This window comes from Phocoena phocoena, chromosome 3 (assembly GCF_963924675.1).
Source record: "Phocoena phocoena chromosome 3, mPhoPho1.1, whole genome shotgun sequence".
NCBI lineage: Eukaryota > Metazoa > Chordata > Mammalia > Artiodactyla > Phocoenidae > Phocoena > Phocoena phocoena.
Genome location: NC_089221.1, coordinates 145,948,397 through 145,972,305, shown reverse-complemented (window position 1 = coordinate 145,972,305; position 23,909 = coordinate 145,948,397). Strand labels below are relative to the sequence as shown.

At 43.0% G+C, this 23,909-nt stretch overlaps 1 protein-coding gene across 3 annotated transcripts in view; it reads left to right on the top strand.

Moving 5' to 3' along the window:
* The window catches only part of SLIT3 (slit guidance ligand 3), a 611,339-nt gene that overhangs the window by 36,106 nt on the left and 551,324 nt on the right, over positions 1 to 23,909 (top strand). For 2 of the 3 annotated variants that reach the window (XM_065875017.1, XM_065875015.1), the window contains exons 2-3: positions 7,277 to 7,348; positions 14,184 to 14,255. The exons of the other annotated variant lie outside the window; for it this stretch is intronic. In XM_065875017.1, the coding sequence (XP_065731089.1) occupies positions 7,277 to 7,348; positions 14,184 to 14,255 (144 nt within the window). The remainder of the gene's footprint in view (positions 1 to 7,276; positions 7,349 to 14,183; positions 14,256 to 23,909) is intronic. 3 annotated transcript variants of the gene reach the window in all.

Sequence of the window (23,909 nt, the reverse complement as noted above, 5' to 3'; positions counted from 1 at the left end):
TTAATGGTCAAGATATGTTTGTTGAGTGAATGAATGAGTGAATGGTAAATCTGTCAGAAATAGAGAACAGGTAGAAAAACTCAAATTAGGGTTATTTGAGGAGGGTCGATTTACAAGGGGCTATTTCAGAGGTGTGGGTGTGGCTCAGGGAACTAGGACTAGAGGCGATGGAGCTACCGTCGCCTAAACCAGAAGAGAGGAGAGGAGGCCAAGTGTTCTGGGGCAGGAAGCCGTCAGTCATGAGGAGGAGCTGTGACCTTGGGTGGCGACACTGGCTAACCTGGGTGACCTCTCAGGGTGGCAACCGGGAGAGTGGGTGCCTTTCCTCCCTCTCCTCCCTTCCTCCCAGCTCCTGCCCAGCTCAAAGAGAACAGGGCCCAGGAGCCAGCCTTGCAATGTGGTCCATTCAGGTCAGCCACCCAGCGTGGAGAGAGGTGAATAACTGCAACTGAGGCCACAGCCCCCTTGCCAACTTCTTCTGGTTTGGTTGGAACCTCTTCTTTGCTGGTGATAGACAAGGGGTTAGGCTAGGCAAGAGACATCTTAATTCGGGCCCCTCCTGCCCTTTCCCGAGCGGGATTCCCCAAATCGGGTGACGCGATCTTCATGTGAGTGCATCACACCCTCTGAAGGCTTGTTCAGGGGCTTGCCGCCCGCCCCCTCCTCAGACCCGCCACTTCTCTGTGACCCCTGCGCGGCCCCTGCTGTCACCCCTCCCCCTCACTTCCTTCCCATCCGCTCCGGGGGGTCTTCTCCCTGAGTTCCTGCTGTGACGTCTCTCTCAGATCTCTGGCTGCCCACTCCCCACCGACTGTAGACCACATCTCTCAGCATTTGATTTTGCATGTTCTTACATCGTTCTCTAAGTATCTCATAAATCTCAGTCCGTCTCCTCGGCTAGACTGCAAGCTCTCTGACAGCAAGAACCAAGCCATAATTTTTAAGCCCACTTGGCCTGGGACCCCAGCTATGAGAACTGGAGATCTCAAAATGGTCAGGACTTTACGGGTCGTGAATCCAGCCTCCTGCCTGTCGCAAGGGCCCCCTAGGCATCACGCTCAACGTGAGTCAACGACTAATCTCCGCTTGTATACCCCTGCTTTAGGGACTACTGTGTTGTAGGGCAGCCCTTACAAGTTCACTGCATGTTGAGACCTTATCTTCTTTCCTGAAACCCAGAAGGCGGCGCTCTGTATACACTGGTCATACAGAGGGCAGGTGGTCTTAAAGTCTGATCTGAACTGATGGTGTATTCTCTAACTCTGTATGTTTCACCCTCACAGATAAACATCTTTTGTGAAGCCAGTGCTAATCTATCCTCTGCATCCTCCCCCTACCAGTTGTTGGCTGTGGGGTGAAAATTAACCACTCCCCATGCTGTTTAGAAAGCACTTCCTCACATACTTTACCTCTTCAGCCTCATAGCAATCCCGTGGATCTGGTATTTTGGGTCATACTTTATAAAAGTTTCATCAACAATACCAACAACTGGGGCTCTATAAAGTAAAGTGACTTTCTCAAAGTCCCATAGCTAAGAAGTGAGAAAGTAGAGACTCAAATCCACATCTTCTGAGTTTATAGTTGAAGCCCTTTTCTCCAAGCCCATGCTGCCTCACTGCGGGTTGTTTTTTGCTCCTTGCCCTTCCTGAATGTGCCGCGGCAAAAAAAATTTTTGCAAGGATGCCACATAACGAATCAAAAGAAGGATGAATATACACACACCAAGATAAGGACAGTGGTCCGCCCTAGAACATTTTTGTCTCATTTTTTCCAATGTTGTTCTGAATTGCACTTCCTCCCCGCCCCACCAGAGGTGGCAAACAGATGTGGAAGTACCGCAGAGCTCCAAGTCACAGCACTGGTGTATGATTCACTGATTGTGATGGGGAAAAATCATGCAGTTTACCATGGTGATGCCTGTTTATGAAAGCGAGGTGGTAGATGGTGAGGAACATGGTAGAAACCAGACATGGGCAAAAACAGCAAGAAAGCACTTTCCCCTGGAGTTTGCAGAGGGGCTCAGCGCTTGTACGGGTCCAGATCTCACAGGGGAGATGGGATAAAAAATGCACCAACTTGGCTGGAGTGGGGAGCAGCAAAGCCACTAGGAGTATCCCTTTACTTTCTTTAAGACATAGGATGGTAAATTCTATTCTGTTCTCTTCTGTTTATTCATTCATTCATTTTTCTGGCAGTCATTGGTTACCCTGATATAGTAGAATATGCTTAGACCCTAGCTGGAGATGGGCAGCATGATGTGATGGTTAAAAACATGGCCTCTGCATTCAAGGAGCTTGGGTTCAAATCCCAACCTTGCCACTTACTGCTTGTATGACCTTGTGGCAATTTGACTTACTGATAAAACCTTCTAAGCTAGGGTGCTTCCTCATGTGAAAAATGGGATAATTAAGGTACCTACTACATACGATTGCTGACTGGATTAGAGAGAATAAACATAAAGTTTTCGGTACAGTGCCTGATGCATAGTTTGGGCCCAGCAAATATCTTTTTAAGGCTGATCTTCAGTATTTTTTATCTGTTGAAGGAAGGTAGTAATACTTACCTTTCAGAACTATTGCAAAGAGAAGGAAAAGAAAAAGGTTAGAAAGCTCCTGACTCAAAGATACTGCATTCATCACTGTAGAGTGCTATAACAAATAGTCCCCAAATTTCAGTGACTGAAGGGTTATTTCTGGAACATGTCTGAGTCTAATATGGGTAAATGGGGAGACAGGGGAGGAAGATCTCAGTTGCATGCAGTCATTCAAGGAGTCAGGCTCTTTCTATCTGCCATGTAGGATTGGGCAGGAAGTTTTATGGGACAGGCCTGAAGGTGGCATATATTACTCGTGCTCATGTAATAATGATGAAACTCAGTCACATGGTTGCACCTCCCTGCAAGGGATGCTGGGAAATGTGGTCTATCTCTGTGCTCTGGACAGGAGGAAAATGGTGCGGTGGACAACTTGCCAGTCTCTGCCCCAGTGTTCAATGCATGGCAACCACATTTTGTGAACACTGATATACTACCATGGTGATTCCCATGGCATCCTAAGCCCCACTTAGAGGGATGGGCACCCCTAATTATGCAGTCTCTTCTTCTCAGAGCCTGAGAGAAGGGCCGGTTCTCATCTCATCCCTACAGTGACATGTGCCCTTCTGAGCCATCCTTGGCCCCTCTGAGCCATCGTTGGCCATAATGACAGGATTGAGGGTCTCCAGAGTGGCAGGCAAGCCTCAGAAAGGACATGCCATTGAGAGTCATATGAATGGAGTTCTATTGTTCGTGGTAAATTAACTCTTCAGACATTAAATATTTCTCTTCCATTCTCTTCCATCTCTCTATTGTTGCAAAACGAATCACTCCAAAACTTAATGGCTTAAAGATATGCACCCGCTCTAGTATTGCCTCTCATGGTTTCTGTGGGCTCCTGAGTGGTTCAGCTGGGCGATCTGGCTCAGAATTTCTCGTAAGTCACAGTCAGATGGTATAGCTGGGGCTGGAATTTCAAAGGCGTCTGCACTCATACGCCTGACCTCTAGGCTGTGAAGACTCAAACAGCCAGGGCTGGACCAGATGGGGCTCCTCAGGTGCCTCTCTCTCTCTCTCTGGTCCCCTCACATGATCTTACCATTGGGGATTTCAGGTCTTCTGACCTCACGTGGCAGCTCAGGGCTCCAATGCAAGTGCTCTGAGAAGCAGCCAGGCGGTCACTTATTGCCTCTTCTAATCTAGCCTCAGAAGTTCTGCAGCATCGCTTCTGCCAGAACCCTCTTTGTCCAAGCAGTCACAAAGGCCTGCTCAGGCTCAGCGGAAAGGGGCAGAGACTCCACCTCTTGAGGACAGGTGTGTCAAAGGAACTGTTTGTAGACATGTTTTATTGATGAAACGGCCCCACTTCCCCACCCTACCCCCGATCTAGATGCTGTAATGGCTAACATCACCCCAGATGGGATCATTCGTGCCTGCAGATGGTTCAGAGCTCATACTGAGCTAAAGTAGACTGATTTCTTCAAAGGACAGAACTGAAGGCTGAGAAATCTGGCTAAGGAGCCTGGCCTGGGATGACGGGGCTGGGGAAGGGACGGACACATGAGGTGGTGCAACCTCTTCTCAGTGTCAGTTTCCTTAGTTCCCATTTTCAGCCAAGCAGGTTGGCAATCCAGGCTCTGTCCTCACCAAACCAAGGTCTGCAAGCAGGAGAGGGTTATGTAAAGCATGGAAGCTCAGAGAACTTAAGTCAGTGACTCCGATTCACACAGCTAGGCGTGGGGAGCGGGACAGAGATTTGAACCCTGACCTGTATCACCCAAAACCCATATGCTCCCTGGCCTCCCTGGCAGTGTGCGCGTTGGGCAGGGGTGGCGGTGGGGTTTGGGGCAGACAGACAACAGAGCTCTCTCCCTACCCTCTCTCTGTAGCCAGATACCAGGGAAATAGGTGTCCTAGACACACTGCACGGGAGAGGCAGCAGAAGGGGACCACTCTTGGTGCTGTCACTCAACTAATTATAGTAACGGTAGCTGCCATGATTAACGAGTGCCTGATAAGCACTGTGTACGCGTCGTCGTCTCATTTAACCCTCGTAGAAACTCTTGAGGTCAGGATTGTCACCGTCAGTTAGAGGGTGTTGGAGAAACTGAGCCTTGGAGATGAAGCGAACTGTCCATCAGTCACTCAGTAAGCGGCAGGGCAGGCATTCAAACTCATGGCTGCTTCCCTCTGAAGCTCAGCCTCCCAAACACTGACTCTGTGCCTGAGACAACCCCACAGTCCCCACCCGAACCCATGCCTCCAAGTCCTCGGCATTTCAGCGGCACACTTTGTGCCCCTTCATAAATAAATATTAATTTAAAATATCAGTGCTGCAGCCGCTAACACAAGCTGCCGAGTTACCACGCTGTGCCCTGGTGACTAAACCCTTGGTGGCATTGTCATATTCTCAGTTGTCACGGTCCCCAAACATCCATCCCAGTTGAGATGGGGGGGAGAGAAGGAACTCGGGGCGATGATGAGCACACACAGATTCCTGTCTGTGTGCTGGTGTCCACTCCTTGCGTGAACAGCTTTCATTATTTCCCTGTGTGACTCTTGCTCTCCTTTACCGGCCCTCAGCTTAGTCTGAGAAGTCTAAATGCTGCCTCTCTCCAGCACAAGCTGGTTAAGAAACAACTTTGGTAAGGTAGATAGCTAGTGGGAAGCAGTCGCATAGCACAGGGAGATCAGCTCGGTGGTTTGTGACCACCTAGAGGGGTGAGATAGGGAGGGTGGGAGGGAGGGAGACGCAGGAGGGAAGACATATGGGAACATATTTATATGTATAGCTGATTCACTTTGTTATAAAGCAGAAACTAACACACCATTGTAAAGCAATTATACCCCAATAAAGATGTTAAAAAAAAAAAAGAAACAACTTTGATTGTTACTGTATTTTTAAAAATTTTTTGGGAGTTTGGGATTTACATATTCACACTACTGGATTTATTTATTTATTTTTAACATCTTTTTTGGAGTATAATTGCTTTACAATGGTGTGTTAGTTTCTGCTTTAAAACAAAGTGAATCAGCTATACATATACATATATCCCCTACTGTATTTAAAATAGATAACCAACAAGGACCTACTGTATAGCACAAGGAACTCTGCTCAATATTCTGTAATAACCTAAATGATTGTTACTTTAGATAGAAGAAAACTGGATGACGAAGGGAGGTGGTTCCCCAGGGAGGGGGCTCCAGGACTCACTTGATTTTTATTTCAGCGTGACTTTTTGAAATCAGGAGAGTAATCCCTCCTCCAATTTGATTTTTCTTTATACAGAGTGCTAGAATCTGAAAATTGTTTCCCTTTTCATTTTATGCAACTTGAGAACTCTCACAGGTCTTTCTGAGGCATAATAACAGGATGGCAACTTGAGGACCTGAGTAGGAGAACCAGAGAAGTGGTGAATGTATGGATGGGGATCCGTCATTGGGAAAATGCCCTTTTAGTACCTAAATGTTCTGGCAGGAAGCAAAGCTGAACTCCAACTTGGCCAAAACCAATGACCTTTTAGTACCTAAATGTTCTGGCAGGAAGCAAAGCTAAACTCCAACTTGGCCAGAACCTTGAAAAGTTTCTGATCAAGGAGACATGGTAAATAGGAATTAATTGTTCAGCCTCCATTATTAAAAACTGCAACATATTATTCATGGTCCTTTTTTAAAAAGATTTTTTGTTTTGTATCCCATCTTCGTAGATAGCTTTAGTGAACACAGTATTTATACGATTGTTCACAAGTTCTTTCTTGACTTTGGTTTTCTCTAATCCTGGTTTTCTATCATCCAAGGTGCCTCCTTCTCTGGGACACCGACACCACCATAATGCTTTGAGCTCTTCCGTGGCAAATTCTTCTCTTTAGGGCCATTTTCGGGAGCTTCAGCCTACAGATTGGGGCAGGAGTAATCCATGAAGCTGTCTTTACCTGTTGTATGAGATTACTCTTGTCAGGCACGTGTTCTACTATGTTGGGCTATGGAGTTAAATGAGATATGGTCTTTGCCCTCAGAGAGTTTGCAGATTAGCTAGAAAATAGACAAGTACCTAGGTGGGTACCAAAGTCGGTCAAGATTCCTTTGGTTTCAGGTGATAGAAAATGCAACTCAAACTGATTTCGGACAAAATATAAGGGAGATGGGATAGATTGGTTCACATAATCTCAAAATACAGAGGTTTCTGGCATCAGGCATGGGTGGATCCAGCTACTCATAGCATAGCACCAGAACCAGTCTCTTTTTCATCTCCTGACTCTGGAAATTCTCTCTTCATGGTAGCTAGATAGCTTCTGGCAACTCCAGTGGAGCGAAAGCTATTGGGAATTTGAGTCATGTATGTACTCCGGAAACAATTACTGTGGTCACAGGGAGTGAAGATGCTTATAAGCCTGGCCTAGATCAGGTGCCCATCTCCAGAGTTGGGGAGACGGGTCAGCCCCACTTGTATGATATGATCCAAGAGCTGGGGGAGGGGGGCTTCCAAAGAAAAATTTGTTATCTGAAGAAGGGGCAAGAGAAGCCAGGCGGCTAAACATACCAGGGCTCTACTGTGTACATAATGGCTAGCTTATTCCATACAATGTCCTTCGGGTTGGTTGGGCATGCTCTAGGGAATATCACTAATGATTGGAATTGCCTTCTCCATAACAAGCAACGTCCCTCCAGCTTAAGCCAGTCTGGGTTAAATAGACCATAAGTGTCACCTGCAAAAATCTGACCCAAATTTGTTCTCCATTGCAGTGACCTGGACAGAAATAACATCACCAGGATCACCAAGACCGACTTCGCTGGACTCAAGAACCTCCGAGTCTTGTAAGTAACGCGTGGCTCTCCAATGCATGTTCACTCTCAGCTCTTCAGCCTTGTGACGATGTCCCACTGCCCTGACATCACACCCCCAAGCACCGGACGACAAGAATTCGCCCTTCTGCAGCAGAAAGCCCTTCGTTAGTACATCCAGGTTTCCTTCCCCAGCTGTCTCATTCTGTGTCTCCATGCTGTAGGCTGGGCTAGACCAATGGAAGAAGTCAGTTCCAGTGACAGGGAACACAGAAGGTTATACACAAATAAATCAACATGCCCAGCTTCTAGGATGACAGCAGGGTCAGGTTGGCTAACCATGCTTCCCTTCCATAGAGATGATAATTTCTCCCTCAGCCTGTGAATTAAAAGAGCAATCAGGACAAAAGTTATTTATCTTGTTGCTTAATGGAGAGGAGGGGAGGAAGGAGGGAGAGAGTCAGACAGGGTCAGAGCCCTTGCTGAACACTTGCAGCTGTGCAGACAGGTAGCAAAATTTGAGAGGGGCATTGGTGCAGCAGGGGAGCAAGAAATATCGGGTTTCATTGCTAAATATCGAACACTTTCATCCATCCCTAAATCTGAGTGATAAGAAGCTGCCCAAGTGCTTGTGCACTGATGAGTCTCAGACATTCAGAGGTACAAGAGAGGAGGAATTGGACCCTCTTTCCTTCTTTACTCAGAAAGTAATTTTGACCCGTAAATGTGGCTCCAGACCTGGAGTGCAGCCTGGGCAATCGGGCCACTGCCTTGGTGGTTGTCGTGTCCTGGAATCTTGGCTGTCAGCTTTTTACTAGAAGTAGCAGCTAAAGTCTTGGTATCTAAAGCCACCTCCTTCTTTTTACTCATAGCCCATTATAATACAGTGAGTTGTATTTTGGGGATTGGAAATATTAGGTTCTGGTCCTGACTGAGAATTAACTGCCCATGTGACCTCGTACCCTATTGTACTCCTTTGGGCCTTACTTTTCTCATCTGTAAAATAGGGAATGAGTAGTATATTAGTTTTCTAGGGCTACTGTAACTTTGTGCCACAGACTGGGGGGCTTATACAACAGAAATTTATCGTCTCGGTTTCCAAAGTCCAAAATCAAGGTGTTGGCAGGGTTGGTTCCTTTTGAGGACTCTGAAGGAAGGATGTGGTCCAGGCCTCTCTTCTAGCTTCTGGTGGCCTCAGGGATTTCTTGGCTTTACGATAGCTGTCTCTGGGTCTCTCTGCATTGTCTTCCTTCTACACATGTCTGTCTCTGTGTCCAAATTTTCCCTTTTTATAAGGACACCAGTCCTATTGGATTAGGATCCATCCTAATGACCTCATTTAAACTTGATTACTTAGTAAAGACCCTGTCTCCAAATAAAGTCACTTTTTGTTATATTGGGAGTTAGGGCTTCAATATATGAATTTTGGGGGGCGTGCAGTTTGACCCATAACAAGTATTTAGAAGTCCTTCTAACCCTAATAGTTACACATATAATGCTTTATGATTTTGACACTTTCACGAACAATGTGTGTATTCTCACTGAAACCTGTGGAACATTACTTGTGTCTCACTGTTTTCCTGATTGAGAAGTAGATGGTCATGATGATAACCGATGTATATGTGGTACCTTCCACAGACCAAGCTCTGTTACATAGTTATTAACCCTTATCTGCCCAGAGGAAACAGGCACAGATAGGTTAAGTGGTCCCAACTCCACAAGCAGGGAACTGAAGGAGGAGGCCTCAGAAGCCAGAATGTGTGCTTTCTAACCTCCATGCAGTGCCTCTGTTCATTTGTGTTATAGGAAGTTTAGAAAACCAGGAAGGTGATAGTCTAGGAATTTGGTAAGTGCAACGTCATGTGCATGTGCGAGTGGCCGACCGGAGTTTCCCTGAGCAACAGGGTGTGGCACTGCTAGGATCTCAGTGCTGGGCCTCCAGCTAGCAGATGCTCTCCCCTCGATGTGGTCTCTGGTCTTTGGCCAGTGCACCACCCCGCTCCCACCATCCCTGGAGGGAAGACCCTACCCTCTGCCAAGTCGTTCTTTTGCCCCAAGCAGTCATGCGTCTGTCAAGTGACTGGCAGCTCCGACAAGTGTGTGTGGATCAGAATGGAGATTGGGATAAAGGTGGGGGGTTTTCATGGCTCAGTTTTAGGGTGATTTTTATTAAAGAGATATAGGCAGTAAGCTCCTGATTCCAGGTCACTTACCAGCTTAAAGAACAAACACTAACTTCTCTATTTTTTTCCCCCAGAATCTGTGAGAAATGTCCTTTCATACAAGTCAGAAATTTCACCTAAGGCTTCATTTTTCTAACAAAGTCAAAAACAACACTTTGATTTTCTTACCATTACATCAGAAAGACTAATAAAAATTCCAATTTCCATATCTGCTGTCTGCAAATAGAAAGTTTAAAATAATCACAAAAGATCATATTAATATCCTCTGGATGGTCTACAACATTCCTTTGACTACAGTTTATCTTTTCAGTTAATTGGTACATTCTTCTTATTTTGATAAGCAGTGCTGAAACCCTCCCCCTCCCCTCACTTCATAGACTCTATTAATATACTGTGTTTCATTATCTTCCTTAGCAACTCAAAGACAATCCCATTCGAGTGGCCCTTTATTAGTGTGAAAGAATCTGCTACGTGGGGTAGCTGAAACGCTCTCTAAGTGACACCAATAAAGTATCCAGACGTTTAAACCATATTTTCCCTCAGTCTATTCTTTTTAGCTGAGTAACCTAGACAACTATCTTTTTGAAAAGCTTTCATCACACCTCGGCGTATTCCCTGTATCTGTTTCTTATTTACAATTTATAGTGAAACCAGAAAAGACTCAGTCGTCTTGAATAATTGGAGCCTGCCCCCCATTTCCATGCAGAACTGTTAATACGGTGCAGGTGGATGGGCAAAAGCAAATAAAATGGAGATTGGGGAACTTTGGCTTCATCCAGAGGTTTTCCCCAAATAAAGTACATTCAGGGGGAAGATATAAGAATTGCTTATAACAATTCTTTCTTCCAAAGGGCAGGAATAGGAAAAGGTCTCGTCTGGTGGTATCAGTTATATTCCCTTTCTTAGTAGTCTGTTGCAAGAACTCTTGCAAGTATGCCCACAATGTGGGAACCAGCTTTATCCCAAATGGGGTTAATTAAAGAGTTAAACTCCACCCCAGCCATCATCACATGGGGGTGATTTCCGATTCTGATCCAGTGTTAAAAGTAAAAAAATAACAATGCTGAAAGAACTGAAAATGAGCACGGTCTGTACCCCTCTAACTCAGAACAGATTCAAGCCATAGTCAGCCCTTCTGGGTGTCCAGCGCCTCCTGGATCCCCGGGTCTCCTGCATCTGCTCAGTAAAAGAGTGATAGCGATGGTTTTAGCACAAACTCCTGAATTGCATCACAGCCTAGAAGTCTGGATGGGGAGTTCACAGCTCATTCATTCAGTGATCCATTTATTCATCAAGTGTTGGTTATTTCTTGAGCCTTTAAAGACCGGGTACTAGGCTGGATTCTGATCGGTCTAGGAAGTAGATCAAGAAGAGACCCTAGCTACCTTACCAGTCAGGATCCCTGCAGGACAAATGAGGAGAGCTAAATAAAGATTTATTTGCAAAGGTGTGGGTGAGATTAAGAGAAACCAGGAAGAGTTAGTTGGCGCAGTTCCCTGAGGCTAGCAACAACGGTCGGTCATTAGTCCCCTCTGAGCCTCAAGGACCAGCGGGAGGGAGTGGTTACCTGAGTCCAGCAAAGGAAGGACTGCCTGTTTGCACCTGGGGTCTTAGGTAGAGGAATGCAGTCCACCTGCAGTGACTTGGTAGGGAAGGAGGGAGCTGGGAAGAAATGCCCCACCTCACTCCCTCTTCTCCCACCCTCTCATCTCCTGCTGGTTGGTTGAACCCAATAGGAAACCAGAGTCAAGGAAGCTTCCTGATGAAGCCGGTAAAAGTTAGCCTCCCAGAACAGTATGGAGGTTCCTTAAAAAACTACAAATAGAATTACCATATGACCCAGCAATCCCACTACTGGGCATATACCCTGAGAAAACCAAAATTCAAAAAGAGTCATGTACCAAAATGTTCATTGCAGCTCTATTTACAATAGCCCGGAGATGGAAACAACCTAAGCGCCCATCATCGGATGAATGGATAAAGAAGATGTGGCACATATACACAATGGAATATTACTCAGCCTTAAAAAGAAATGAAATTGAGCTATTTGTAATGAGATGGATAGACCTAGAGTCTGTCATACAGAGTGAAGTAAGTCAGAAAGAAAGAGACAAATACCGTATGCTAACACATGTATATGGAATTTAAGGGAAAAAAATGTCATGAGGGGCCTGGGGGTAGGACAGGAATGAAGACGCAGACCTACTGGAGAGCGGACTTGGGGATATGGGGAGGGGGAAGGGTGAGTTTTGACAGGGCGAGAGAGAGTCATGGACATATACACACTAACAAACGTAGTAAGGTAGATAGCTGGGGGGAGGCGGCCGCAGGGCACAGGGATGTTAGCTCGGTGCTTTGTGGCAGCCTGGAGGAGTGGGATGGGGAGAGTGGGAGGGAGGGAGACGCAAGAGGGAAGACATGTGGGAACATGTGTGTATGTGTGGCTGATTCACTTTGTTGTAAAGCAGAAACTAACACACCATTGTGAAGCAATTATACCCCAATAAAAAAAAAAAAAGTTAGCCTCCCAGGGCTTGAGCAAAGAGGAGGAGGGGCAGGTATCAACCATCCCTTCTACTTCCCTTTCTGAAAGAAGCTGGTAGTGTTAGATTAATTAGGACAGAACTAAGAGATTCCTCATGGGAGGTTGGAGTTAGACTCCTTCAGAAACCCTGAGGGAATGTGACACTAAGCCAGCCTAGAGTGTTGCCCCTTGTAACAATTGGGAAGTAACGACAGCAAGCTCTATGATGGATTGATTGATAGTAAAAACCCAGCTGAACAAACCCCCAGTCACAAATACTGAACTGGTTCCCTGTTTAGCAAGATGTGCTAGTGTGAGTCTACTAGCATTCCAAGGCCCTCCTTGCCATATAGCGGGATGGAAAAGGAAGAAAAGGGAAGGAAAAGAACATTTATTAAGCCTCTGATTGTACTCCAGATCCTGGGCTAGATAATTTATATACTTTATTCCACTTTTATTCTTACAAGGACTTATGAAATGTTTTATTTGTGCTATTTTACAGATGAGGAAACTGAGTCTCTGAGAGGTTGGCTAGATAGTTCAAAAGCACGCCATCAGCTAGTAAGAAATCAGAAAAGGATTCCCAACCAAATTTGATAAGCACACCAGATTGGGAGTTAGGTCCACCCTCACTAGCTGTGTGACTTCATACAAATAATTTCTCCTTGGGCAAGTCTCTTAACCTCTGTTCCTGGGAGCCCATGTATGTTAAGTGAGGAGCCTATATGAGACCAGCCTACAGGGAGGGGGCAGAAGGAACATAAATGTGTGAATCAGAGTGGATGAGGACTCTGGCCTCATCCAAAGTCGTTGATATTTGGAAATATGAGAGCTGATTTTGGAGTTTCTTCTGTGGGGTGTGTATGTGTGTGTAATATCCCGATTTTTTTAAATGTTTGCAACAAATTCACAAAATTATAAAATATATCGTTGAGCCCATACAAAATATCCCCATCGCTCTGATAGTCGGAAACTTCATGTGTCCTGGACTAGCCTTTTCCTTGATGTAAAATCAGTATGTGCTGTGGCCCAACGTCCTCTTTAGTGTTTTATTCATGCACCCGTGTTAGGGCTGGGACTGTGATGATGAACAGAAGACCTTACCCTCTTGGTCCTTAGGCACAGCGAGGAAGATGAACTTGAAAATAAACACAAGGGCCTGAGTGTTAAGCCTAAGAAGTGCAGTGGGTTATGAAATATCTCAGAGGTGGAGGGCTGGCGTGCAAGGAGTTATTCTGAAGTGAAGGCCAAGCTTCCTCAAGGCTACTCTTCCTTCCTTCTGCTTTTCCGTCAGGTGCCTCAGGGCGCCTGTCCTCCTGCCTGATCCAGAGGAACCCACACAGCCCTTCTAAACTCCACCTACCGAAGAAACATCCTTCAATCACAACTGCATCCCGGCTAAGTCCCATTCAGCCACCAGGGTCAGCCCTGGATGGAAACTATGCAGCCTCACTTCTCTTTCCTACTGTTCAGCTAATCCATTTTAAGCTGCCATTTTTTTTTTCAACCTTGGGGAAACAAATGTTTCATTGTCTGCTCAATTCTTAGGATATGCCACATGCATGAATCAAACTTTTAATCATCTGCTTGGAGGACTTTGGAGGTCAGCAGAGCCTGTGGCTGGGAGGACTGAGCTTTTGTGACCATCACCTTCATGTTGGGAGCAGCCAGGCTCTGGGCTTGTGACGTTTCCGGCACAGGCAGGCACCCAACAATAGCTTCACCTTTCTACGAGGTGACCCAGAGACAGAGTGAGCAGAGAAGGCCCTTTTCAATGAAGTATTTTTGAATCCTTGGAGGAGGGAGCTCCGAGGGAAGAGATGCTGAATATATGTGTGGTTTTTATAAGAAGCAGCTTTTACCTCTTCTTTTTCTGTGCAACATCCTGCAGTGCTTGGGAGGGTATTTGCTGAGAACATTCTTAAAATAGAGGCTTGGAAACCAATCTGTCAGGTAGAAGTATGCAGGCGGTGAAACCCTGGTTACCGTGACACCAAGCTGGGATATGAATTATCTTGTCCCCCCAGACTGATCCTGGCTGAGGGGGCCCATCCGAGGGTCGAGGGAGGGGCTGAGTGACCATGCCTGCATGGCCTGCAGCCTAGTACGAGGATCCTTGAGGCCCGCTTGTCCTTGACCATTGCTGCCTTTGTGGTTCCAGGCATCTGGAAGACAACCAGGTCAGCGTCATCGAGAGAGGCGCCTTCCAGGATCTGAAGCAGCTGGAGCGATTGTAAGTACAGCACAACCTCCTTTCTTGAAAAGCCTTATTTGTTTGTAAATTGGCTTCGCTGTGGCCTTGCTAAGAAAAAAAAGGGCTCCAATGTTTAATAAAATGTTTGCTATTATATTTAAAGCACATTAGATGCCTGCTAAAGAGACACTGAAACCCATTTAAACTTTTTTTCTTTAAAAGATGCTAGAATTGGCATCTGGGGCTTGTTTTTCTGCTTCCCAGCCTTGAGCTCTGTCTTGGTAGCTGTATGTGGGGCTTGTTCCTGCCCAAGCCTCAGCCTTCCCTTCTGTGGGGGAAGAAGGACCTCAGTTAGCTATCCCTGTCATGGAAACTAGCATCAGAAACTCCCTACTCCTATACATGGGTAGCAGGCTCCCTCCTCAGGCCTTCTTCTCAGGGCCCCCTCTGCCCCGTTCTCATGGGAGAAGAAGGACAGGCGGGTAGGCGAGGCCTTCGGTGTGCCTGTATCTTCTCTGAGTGAGCATCAGCCTGCGTCAGGAAGCCCACATATTTTCATGAGAGAATGCGTTGCCAGTGGTTTAAAAATAGGCCACTGTTCTGACTCTGACAGAGGGAGAGAGCAAAAGGGGTGGGGATGGGAGATGGATTGAGCCTCCATTCGTTTTGTTGATTAATGCTTTTGCAGAAAACTCTCGGGTCGCAGTGATGAGGGAGGCTGCTCAGATAGTTAAGTGGGCAGCTTCCCCTTTCCTCGGTTAATCACATCTGGCAGCTCATAACATCTGGATATTTGCTTTCTGCCCTTTGAGAGGGGATTGTCCCCAAGAGCACTTAGTCATGCTGGTGGGCGGCTCTTTCCATGCTTCTTTCCGTATCCTGGTTGACCTGATATTTCAGCCTCCTTCTCCTGCATTGGGGGGACGGGCCTGCAACAGCTCTCTGCTCCTCCAGCTTAAGGATCTTCCCATCTTTACCTGTCCTGTTTCCAAATCTCATCTACAGAGATAGGCTTGGGTAAAGTATAGGACTTTCCACCAACTTGTGAGCTTTGTAATGTGCCATCTTTTCCCTTGGAGTCATTCCATCTGGGGCAACCTGAGGGACTATTACCCAGCAAAAGCCTTTACTCCCCGCTCCGTGTTGTGAACTGTCTCATTCATTGCTCTCCTTCTGGGTCAAAGGTCAGCATATGTTCTCTTGTTGGTTTGAAAATATGACTTTAATTTCTTAACAAGGGAAAATAGAGATAAAAATAATGAATGTTGCCTCTATCTATACTTTTAAGTTTCTTAAAATGTTAACTCTTCTCCTTATTTAGACCCAGGGGGAAAAAATAAAAGTACTTGTTGAACCTGCTTCCTTTGTATGAAATACTCAACATTTACGTGGAAGAATAAATACAAAATCCTTTGTGAGAAGGCCACTTCTTGCTGAGTCTTCTGATTAGAAGTATAAATAAATTTCCAATTCATTAATTTCATGGTTGTTGGGAAAGAGCTAATTGAGTACCTTGGACATGCTGGGAACTATGCCAGTATATTATATGCTATCTGTTATTTTATCCCCGCAAAATTCCTGTGAGGTGTGATTACCCTCATTTTGCAGATGAAGAAACAGAGGCTGAGGGAGATGAAGCCAAAGAATTGTCAGTGGGGGGAGCCAAGATTCAAAGCCACATCTGTCTGACATCAAAGCCCACGTCCTTTCATATTTCTCTGCAAGCATTCGATGAAGTGTGATCTTTAGCAATGGCCCTGCAAATAGCCTCTCACATACCCATTGAACTCCAGGGAATATCCGTGGAATAGTCTAGCAAAAGGCGCTTTTCTTTGGCTTGGTCAACATGGCTGAAATACCTTGCGCGTCTGAGGGACTGAGAGGATTATAGTCGTAGGGTAAACCTGGCTGTTTCTCTGCTTTGGTGTATTAAGGGGGTAATGCTAGCTGCTGTACTAGATAAACCCTCAAATCTCATAGCTTAACAGAGTGGAAGTTTACTTCTTATTCATATAAAACCCAATAAGGGCATTCCTGGTTGCTGGGCCTCTCTGCTCCAAGGGGAGACTTCGGGACATGGGCTCCTTCCGTTCCCTGGCCCTGCCATCTTTAAATCGTGACTTCCAAGGTACCAGTGTTTGTCGGCATCAAGCTAGTGGAAGGGAAAACAGCAGGAAGGATTGTACATGGGAGGTTTTCATGGGAAAGACCTGGAAGGACTACATGTTACTTCTACTGTTACATACCTTGGGCTGGAACTCAGTCATGTGGCTACAGTAAACTGCAGGGGAGGCTAGGAAACTAGTCGAGCTATATGCCCTGGAAGTAGAGGAAACAGGCTTAGTGAACAGCTAGCCAGTTTCTGACTTGTATTGCGAGTGAGCTGAGAAGTACTTGGTCAGGAAGAAGAATGGAAGCATAGGTAGCTGGACTAGTATGTACAGCTGGACAGGCTCTCTCATGTAAGGCCTTTCAGTGTCGGTGTGTGTGATGTGATCCTGACTAGTGTTTATCTGGTTTTGGTTATCCAGTCTGCCCGCAGACCAAGGACTATAGAGTGGGAAATTACAATGTATTTGCTATTAACGACGGAAGAGGTAGAGGGCTGATTGTGCCATCATCCCTGGCTCTCACTACTGGCTTACTTTACCTGTGTCTCTATATTTGATAGTAAATTAATCTTTATTGATCATACTCTGAAAGAGGCTGGAAATTGTATCATTTCTGTAATGTTTATTTTCATTTGGAATGGTCATTACGGGTGTAATCTCTTGAGGCTTACAGGGAAAAGGCAGAGAATCCTGTCCTTCAGGTCTCTACTCAGGAATTCTCTATTCCTCCGTGAAAGGACCTCTGCTCCAGGCTGAGTTAGGTGCCCCTTTCCTCATGACAACACATTATGGTCCATATCTTAGCACTTATGCCATATTTTAATTCCCTATTTGCCTCATTGTCTCTCCGCAGAACTATGAGTATTTGGAGATGAGGAATTATGTTCCATTTAACTGTTAATCTCTAAGCCTTGCACAAAGCGTGATAGTAAGCACTTGTAGAATATTTATCAAATACTTAGGTTTTTGTTGTATACCAGTGGTTCTGAACTGGGACCAGTTTTCCCCGCCAGAGGACCCTTGGCAATGTCTGGAGACATTTCCGGTTGTCAAAACTGTAGGATGTTAATAGCATGTATTGAGTAGAAGTCAGGAATGTGGCTAAACATCCTACAATGTACAGAATAGCTCCCACAACAAAGAATTACCCAGTCCAAAATGTCAGTAGTGTTGAGGTTGAGAAACTCTGCTCTTTCCCTGTTATGTGTCAGATGCCATCTTAGTCATGACATAAGCCATCTCATTTAATCCATATAACATTATGAGGTTAGAATTATCATGTCCCTGATGTGACAAAATATAAATTTCAAAGCATTGGCTAAATATGCCTACTCTAAATCTAATTTAGCTCGAGCTTGCTTCTGATTTCCAGGAAGTGAACAGGATAGAGGAACAAAATAAGTAAAACCAGCAGGAAACAAGTGAATCCTGTAGATGAGACATTCTGCAAGATAACTGCCCTGGTCTCTTTAAAAAGTCAGTGTTACGAAGGAGGTGGGACTTGACTGTTGTATATTGAAAGAAGCTTAGGATAGAAACAGTAGCACAAAACTTGGAAAGGTCAATGGAGTTTGTGTTTGAAGATCTTTGAATTATGCAGAAAGCGATAATAGTGCTAATGTTTATTGCCTTATTAAATCAAAGATTCATTTTGTAATCTGTAAGATAGCTTTTGAAAAGAATAGTTTAAAAAAATATAACCTAATAGAGGGAGAAATGACATAGAATGATACCAAAAAATGTGATTAATTCAAATAAGGGAACATAGAATAAAATGAGACAAAGAAAACAGATAGTAAGATGATGTATTTAAATAAAAATATATCATGATTATTTTGTATGAAAATGATTAATACTTTAATTAAAAGAGATTGCCAGTGTGGATTAAAAAATAAATAATAATTATATGATTCTTTCAAAAGATGGACATTAAGCATAAGGAGAGAGAAAAGCTGAAAGTAAAAGGATAGAAAATGATACCATGAAAACACTAACCAATACAAGGTTGGTGTGGCTGTATTAACACAGATAAAAGACTTCAAAACAAGAAACATTAATGGAGATAAAGAGGGATATTTCATAATGATAAAGGAGTAAATATACCAGGAAGGGACAGCAAATCTATGTTTGTATGTACTATTATGTATAGTATGTATTATGTATAGTGTGCGTGTGTGTGTTATGTATAGTATATATTAAAAACATATTCTGAAAATACAGAAAACAAATATTGAACAGAACTAAATGGACAAATAGACAAGTTCATAGTCGTTTAAGATATGCATCTTGTAGTTGATGAACAAGCAGACAAAATTGTTAGTAACAATATAGAATATTTTAATGACAATGTTTGCAAACCTGACCTAAGTGAAACAAAGAGAACAATGCAACCAACAAGTGTAGAATAAACATTCTTTTCAAGTGCATACAGAACTTTTATCAAATACTGATCTAGAAATCAGGTCTCAACAAATATCAAAGGATTAAAATCATAAGGAGTATTTTCTCTGACCACAGTAGAAATACAGAAATCAACAAAAAGCAGTAAGTGGAAATTTTCAAAATATTTGGAAATTGAATGATATTCTTCTAAATAACCTTTGAATCAAAGAACATTTCACTGTTGAAATTGGAAGATATATTTTTCAGAATGTTAATAAACACACAATATATCACAAAGTGTGGATTGCAGTCAAAGCCATGCCCACAGGAAAATGCATAGCCTTTAAGCATGTTATTTGATTTTTGTAGAGTATATATTTAAAATGAAGTAAGGCTAAAATCTTTATTAAAATGCCCATCATAAGAAGCTAGAGAAAGAATAACAACATAGAAGAGAGAAAATCAATAATACCAGAAGTATGTGAAGTAGAAAAACTCTAAAAAACCAAACTTTCATTCTTGAAAAAATTATAAAAACCAGCAGGATTTATTAGTAAACAAAAAAGAAAGAAGACTAAATTACTGGCATAAAGGATAAAATGAGGGACATAACTATGGATTTTACAAAGATTAAAATGATAGTAAGAGCAGATTTTGAAGAACTTTATTTCAATGATTTTAGAGATTAAGTGAAATTAAAAACTGAAACAAGAAGGAGTAGAAAGTATGTATAGTCCTAAATCTAATTAAACCTTTAATTAAAATATTTCACTAAGAACTTTCTAAGCTCAGATGACTTCGCCAGTAAATTGCACCAAAGTTTTAAGAAATAAATAGTATCAATTTACCATAAACTCATTCTATTAATAAAATGACTTTTGTCATTTGGATAGCATAACCTTTATAGCAAAACCCAAAAAGGCATTTCAAGAGAAAATATCAACCAACATATTTCATGAATATTTATATGAATTTCCTAACAAAATATTAGTAAAGTGAATTTGGCAGTATCTGAAAAGGATATATTACAACCAAGTTTGGCTTATTCCAGGAAGGCAGGGTTGGTTAAACATTTGAAAATCCCCCCTCTCAAATAAAAACATGCTGAACAACTAGGATAGCAAAACCAAAGACACACAGCATCTACAATAAAGCTAGTTGACAGAGTATCCCAGTAAACGCCTGCCTCCCGAGTGTACGTGGATGGGGGTGAAGGGGGCACAGCTGATGGTTATAAGACTGTTACATTGTCTCACCTATGTGGAAGAAAGCAGAGGGAAGTCCTTGAGAACAGGAGACTGAAAAAATTACCAACACATACTCACTGGAAGACACAGTGGTCAAACTGAGAAAAGCCACCAAATCAGAAGGGAGTTTGATTAGATGCAGTTCATGGTGAGAACAAAGGAATCATGATGTGATAATGACTGATAGTACTTGGAGTATTCTGGGTCCTATAAATTCTTCAAACTACCCAAAACAAGGCTCTTTTCCAAAGAAAGGCCTAACGTCGATAAGAAAATTTGGGGACTAGTCAATCAGAACAGGTACAGTAGTAGAAATGAAAAGAAACCTTCTCGATGAAAGTGCTAGACATCGCCAGAAGAGGCAGATCTTAGAAAATACAAGGCCATCTTTTTCATTAGTTTAACAACAACAACAACAAACAACCCCAAGAAAGAGCTCTCTAGACTCTTAAAGCTAAAAAAGCTATCACTTCCCACCCCTACCTCATAAGACTAAAGGAAATTTCTTTCATTTAAGAAATAAACAACTGGGACTTCCCTGGTGGCGCAGTGGTTAAGAAACTGCCTGCCAATGCAGGGGACACGGGTTCGAGCCCTGGTCCAGGAAGATCCCACATGCCGCGGAGCAGCAAAGCCCCTGCGCCACAACTACTGAAGACCGCGCACCTAGTGCCCGTGCTCCGCAACAGGAGAAGCCACTGCAATGAGAAACCCGCGCACCGCAAAGAAGAGTAGCCCCTGCTCGCTGCAACTAGAGAAAGCCCACGCGCAGCAACGAGGACCCAATACAGCCAAAAATAAATACAATAAATAAATTTTAAAAAAAAAGCAACCAAGAGGATGATGATTGAAGCTCATACAAAAAATTTTTATAAGAAAAATGAAGAATAAGAAACATAATAATCTCCATAGAAACAATGAAAACATGTAAGAAAGAGGTACCCACAAAACAGATGAAAACTATAAGGATGGTTCAAAACTAGCTACACAAATTTAAGACTTTATAAACTCTAAAAGAACAACATAAATCTGAATTTTAAAAACTCAGAAATTAGATGATTAGAGAAGAGTAGGATTTGAAATGAAGGGCAGAGAATTCAAGAAACAATTTAGAAATAAAAGAATTCATTTCAAAGTAAGTACTGCCAATATTGAAGAAGAGCAAACTTGGAAGAATTACACTATCCAATTTCAAGACTTACTATAAAGCTACAGTAATCAAGATAGCATGGTACTTGTGAAATATTAGACATATAAATTTATGGAACAGAATACATAGCCTAGAAATCGACCCATTCGAAAATAGTCCGCTGATTTTTGACAAAGGAGCAAAGACAACTCAATGGAGAAAGAATAGTCTTTTCAACAAATGGTGCTGGGACAATTGGATGTTTATATACAGAACACTGAACCCACACAAACCTTACATCTTATGCAACATTTAATTCAAAATGGATCATAGACCTAAATGTAAAATGTAAAACTGTGAAACGTCTAGAAGAAGACATAAGAGAAAAAATCTACATGTCTTGGGTTTGAGGATGAGTTTTTTGATACAAAATGCATGATCCATGTTAAAAAAAAAAAAAGTTGATCAATTGAACTTTTTTTTTTTTTTGAACTGTTTTAAAATTAAAAACTTCTGCTCTGCAAAGGGCACTGTTAGGAAAATGAAGAGACAAGTCACAGACCGGGAGAAAATTTTTGCAAAGCATATATCTGGTAAAGGGCTTGTATACAGAATATACAAAGAACTTCCAAAACACAGCATTCAGAAAACAAACATTCCTACCCACAGAAAAGAAAGAAATGAGCAAAAGATTTGAAGAGGCACAACACCAAAGACGATATACAGTTGGCAAATAAGCATATAAGGACATCCTGAACATCATTTTTCATTAGGGTAATGCAAATTAGACAACAATAAGGTACCACTGCATATCTACTAGAATGGCTACAGTACTAAAAACTGACAATACTAATTGCTGCTCAGGAGGTAGAGTAACTGGAACTCTCATTTATTACTGATGGGAATGCAAAATGGTACAGCCACTTTGGAGGGCAGTTTAGCAGTTTCTTACAAAGCTAAACATAATTGTATCTTATGATCCAGATCAGTGGTTGCTAGGGGTTTAGCGAAGAGGAGGGGATGTAGGGTCAAATAGGTGAAGCATGGGAGAGGGGGTCGCTGAGAATGGTGAAACTATACTGTGTGATATTGAAATGGTGATGCACAACATATGCCTTGATCAAACCCAGAAAATTTGACAGTGCAATGAGTGAACCTTAATGCATGCAAATTAAAAATATCATTTAGGAAATTGGAGGATCCCACAGTGGAACGCACACTGTGATGAATGTGTGAATCAACCTCACTGAAGGTGATGGGGAAAAAGGTGCTGACCAAAGTAGACTTGAAATGACTGGAGTCTATGAGACTAAAGTCAAAAGGAATAGCACACAAGAACTGGACTCTGGTTGACAGAGTTGTTTCCCACAGAGGTATGGGTTAACAATTCTGAAATCACTACACATGTATATTGGAATTCAACAGTGGAAAGACAAGCAATGTCATTACAGACTAGCAAAGGGGAAAGCTATAATGACCCATGTGGTAATGGATTAGAGTTAGAGACACCAGTATGAACAAATGTTTAACCTAATATAGATACTTTCACTTAATACAGGTGGACATATACGTAGAAATATTTATTGATATGTGAATATACATAGGTTTTTATACAAGCAAATATTTCTTTGCTCTGTTAGCGAGAGGGCCTAGAAGCAACCCAGATTTGGGCTTCTAATCAGTTCTCCAATAAAAAGTAACTAAGCTGTCTTGGAAAAATGGGTAGATTCTAGGATGAGGGCATGAGATAAATTGTGCCAGAAAGGAAGTGCTCGAAACAACAACAACACGACAATTATGGGGAAATGTCAAAAGGACATGGGAGCCAACTGAAAGAGCTCCTAATGGCCAGAGCTGAAAGAATTTGAAAAACAAAATAAATGAGTATCAGATTACAACCAAAGTATAAAATAAATATCCATGAGTTCATACTAATATAAATAACTGATTGAATAAATAAATGGGGAGAGGAGAAATCACCCATCCAGAAGAATTCTAAGGAATTGATGTAGATTTTCTGCCCTCAAGAAGGTAGAGCGTAACTCTTCACTCCTTATGTGTGGGCTTTGCATAGTGACTGCCTTCAAAAGAGTATGAGAAAGGGAGGGTGGGGAATAGTAACTTTATAGTGGAGAAATATGACACACACTCCCTCAGCCAGGTGATCAAGGTCTATATCAAAAGTGGTAAGTCATGTCAAAAGTATGTATCTTGGATATGATGTAATGAACATAGCAGTTCCCATCTGTGATCTTCATCTCAAAAACCCATCACCCCAGTCTAATGGGAAAAACATCAGACAAATCTCAATCAAGGGCTATTTCTAAAAAACATGTGACTAGTCCTCAGTACTATCAAGGTCATCAAAGGCAAGACAAGTCAGAAACGGTCACGGCCAAAAAGAGCATAAGGAGACGTGACGACTAAATGTAATGAGGCATCCTGGATGGTATCCTAAAACACAAAAAAGTCACAGGTAAAAATTAAGGGGCTCTTAATAAAGTATTAACTTTCATTAATAACAGTGTATCAATATTAGTTCATTATGGCAAGTGTACTATATATTTTTTTTTTTTTTTTTTACTAAATTTCATCCTTTTATTTTTTATTTTTTATTTTTTTTTTTGCGGTACGCAGGCCTCTCACTGTTGTGGCCTCTCCCGTTGCGGAGCACAGGCTCCGTACGCGCAAGCTCAGCGGCCATGGCTCACGCTCCACGGCATGTGGGATCCTCCCGGACGGGGGCATGAACCCATGTCCCCTGCGTCGGCAGGCGGACTCTCAACCACTGCGCCACCAGGGAAGCCCCCCAAGTGTACTATAT